The 3,399-nt window shown below is 37.1% G+C and overlaps 1 protein-coding gene across 2 annotated transcripts; it reads left to right on the plus strand.

The window, feature by feature from the left end:
- Positions 1-309: 309 nt before the first annotated feature.
- LOC128520180 (uncharacterized) lies at positions 310-2,551 on the plus strand. Of its 2 annotated transcripts, none has more exons than XM_053494288.1 (3): positions 310-361; positions 1,072-2,233; positions 2,272-2,551. In XM_053494288.1, exon 2 carries the CDS (start codon positions 1,100-1,102, stop codon positions 2,216-2,218), a length of 1,119 nt encoding a protein of 372 aa, XP_053350263.1. In that variant the 5' UTR covers positions 310-361; positions 1,072-1,099; the 3' UTR covers positions 2,219-2,233; positions 2,272-2,551. The 2 variants fall into 2 exon arrangements, with proteins under 2 accessions (XP_053350263.1, XP_053350264.1); XM_053494289.1 differs by having other exon boundaries at positions 2,281-2,551.
- Positions 2,552-3,399: the final 848 nt, after the last annotated feature.

A 3,399-nucleotide genomic window follows, 5' to 3' on the forward strand; every position in this document is an offset into this window, starting at 1 on the left:
CTTAAATCACCTTTCTTTCCCATTCTGACATTCAGTTTGGAGTTCAGGAGATTGTCTTGACCAGGGCCACACCCCTAAATGCATTGAAGCAACTGCCATGTGATTGGTTGATTAGATAACTGCATTAATGAGAAATTTAACAGGTGTTCCTAATAATCCTTTAGGTGAGTGTATATGTAAACAGATAAATGTTGACAGATCAAAATGCTGGAGATCACTAAAAAAGTGTGTACAGAGCTGATGGGAGGAGACCAGACATACATAGGGAAATTATAAATACCTGCTTTACCTGTTTCTAGACAGAAGTGTGTTCACTACAACTCATCCTGTTTCACTTCAGGAACTTTTAACAGACACAGTTGTGAGTATTTTCTCTTATATTCCTTTTTTTATTATATCAGCAATGTTTTTATTGCAGATGTAACTGAGTTTCTTAAGAGTTATAGATGAAAATCCTTGAATTTCTTTTCAGAAATGTGTGTAAGAGAACCAAAAATGAGCCCCATTGGCAAAAATAAAAAAAAAAAAAAAAAAAGAAGTAATAATATGTTGCAATATTTATTGTATGTTGATGTTTCCTGTGGTGTTCCTGACACGTTTCCCAAATGTCCAAATGCCACACAAGGGGGAAATATAGGGGAATATATCTAACCAAAGTGCTGTACAATCACACACACACACACACACACACACACACACACACACACACACACACACACACACACAAAATTTGGGTGGGGCTCATAAATAATGAAACACATGATCCTTTAATATATAAATAAAATTGTTGTGGTACAAAACAAGTATGTATAATCTATTACTATTTTGCTTTTTGGTAGATTCTGGGACAAGTAATATATTAAGTTCTAATTTTGTGCATAGAATGTTCTTTTAAGGAGCAATCAAGGCCCGATGCTAGACAGACTCGGTATAAATTTTTTTCATGTTTGCTATTGGTCCATGCTCCATGGGTTAGGGTTAGGGTTAGGAATGAAACTCCATATGTTTCATCCACACTGCAGAACTTCAGACCATACAATTTTAACCATTTAACCCCTAACTGTTCCCAAGTTTAGTATCGGGTGGAAGTTCAGAGACTATGGAGCCAATCGTGATCGATGATGATGGTAATGAGGGATGCTCAGAAGAGGCAAGCAGAACCACAGGACCAGAATATGATTCTTCGGGGAAATCAGGAGTAGCAGAACATCTCAGTCTTGAAGACCTTCAAACACTCCTGAAGGTGTTGAAGATTAGACTGCCCAGAAATGTTCTTAATGATGATGTCATTAAGGCGTACAAACACCCTGGCTTCAGCGCATTTGCAGAAGACATTGTAAAAATCCTGAAAAGAACTGCAATTCGACTGGCACCGATTCCTCGACTGCATTGCCGGAAAGTTAAACGTGCTCACAGCCTGACATCGCAAAACAAGATTCTAGACATTACCTTAATGATTTTTTTTGAAAATCGTAAACCCAATGAGAGAACCTTAAAACAAATGTGGGAAAGAATTCCAGCCAGAAATCGTCGAGGATTTAAGATGAAGGACACTTACCAAGAGATCTCCAAAGGAATCAAACGTGCAAGGGGTGGCGACCTAGCATGTGGAGACATCATCCTAAACCAAAGAAATGAAAAGAAATGCTTGAAATCCTTCGTTAAAGAAAGTGGTCTTTCTGGTGTGCGCTACCGGAGAGAACGCAGTATAGAATTTGAGTTTCTCTCAGGAAGGCTGGACTTTCTAATAAAGGCTAATGGCAGTGAACCCGGTACATCAGAGAACATCATACTGGAGTGTAAAGGAACCAAAGGTTACATGGCAGGAAAGGTGTTCCGGAGACCTAAAGAAGGTCATCTGGCTAAATTAATCAAGACTCATCCGTATTATTACCAAACTCAGGCCTACCTGTACATGCTGAAGAAAACAAGGCCTCAAGATGCTTCAGTCAAAGCTGCCATGGTAATTAGAGAATATCAGGATGATGAAGATGAGGAAGAGACAGATGAGGATGAGGATGATCAGGATGATGATGCAGGATACCAGGAATATAAAGATGATGATGAAGAACCAAAGGGAGAGATCTATTACAACTATCTGAAAGGGAACACACGGAGGATTGAGAAGCTGAACAATTACTGCAAAGAGTACGCACTGCCCCTTTACCTGGCTGTCCTCAACAAGATATTTGAGAAAGAGAGAGAGAGAGTAAAATAATGCTTTCATTACCCTGTGAGTTGCTTTCTAATTTAAAATTAAGAATTTATAAGTTTAAACAGGACAGAACATCAGCTACAACAAACAGGAATCTCTGATGTTCCTGTCTCAGCCCTTCTTCAGATCATACATGAACATTCAGCCTTCAGTAGACCAGCACTCCAACATAGTGGAAACACGGGATTATCCAGTTTAAATAAACATCCTGAAGTGACTCTGATCTTCAGTCTCCGTCTGTACTGATGGTATCTCAGTGTGAGGCGCATGAGACTTCATCATTCAGACATTACTGTTTTAGACATGTGAGTGTGTCTTCATTTACATTTCCTCTGGTATGTGCTTTTAATACTAAACCATTAAAGTTAATTTTATCGCTGACAAAAACAGAACTGTAGTGTTTAGTAGGCAGAGGCCTGTGTGTACTTGAATGTGTTGAAGATGACAAATTAACTCATCATAAGTCCCTCCAGCTTCATATCAGCTCCTTTTAGGACAAACGATTATTATGTGATGTTGAAGGAGACCACAGTGATGAGGGGTTAAGGTAATGTGACTATGTAATAACTCAATGAGTAAGAGGGTCTATGTTAATTTATGTTAATGTATCCAACATGTAATCATCTGTTTTTTGTTCTCTGATGTATAAATAATTAATGTGCAATTGTTTAAATCATTCTGTAAGATAAAGAGACACTGAAAGCTCTCTGAGATAAAGTGCTGTGAGTAAGGTGAGGTAAGAGCAGCTACCTGGGCTCCTGAGACATTACCCCCTGAATCAACATATTTATTTGCTTCCATATAAAATACAAAATCAAACAATGTGCATGAGTTAATATTTAATTCTGAAGGTAATTTAAATTTTTTAAAAGATCTTCAATTTTAAAATGTAAATTTTTAAAATTTAAAAACTTTTTATAGTGTAATCACAAGATTTGTTTGTTTTGAAATGTAAATAGTATTGAATTCATTAAACTGAAATATTTGACTTTAAAAAACAATATTGTATCTTTGCATTTATATGCAGTGAATTTCAGATAAAATTCTTAACAGACATTGCTGAACAAATTCTTTATATAGCGAAACCTCGGATTGCGAGTAACCTTGTTTGCGAGCGTTCTGCAATAGATTTTGACTTGCTAAATGAGCATCACGTGATCACAACTAAGGCAATGGTTCTTCTC

Source organism: Clarias gariepinus, chromosome 4 (assembly GCF_024256425.1).
Source record: "Clarias gariepinus isolate MV-2021 ecotype Netherlands chromosome 4, CGAR_prim_01v2, whole genome shotgun sequence".
Lineage (NCBI taxonomy): Eukaryota > Metazoa > Chordata > Actinopteri > Siluriformes > Clariidae > Clarias > Clarias gariepinus.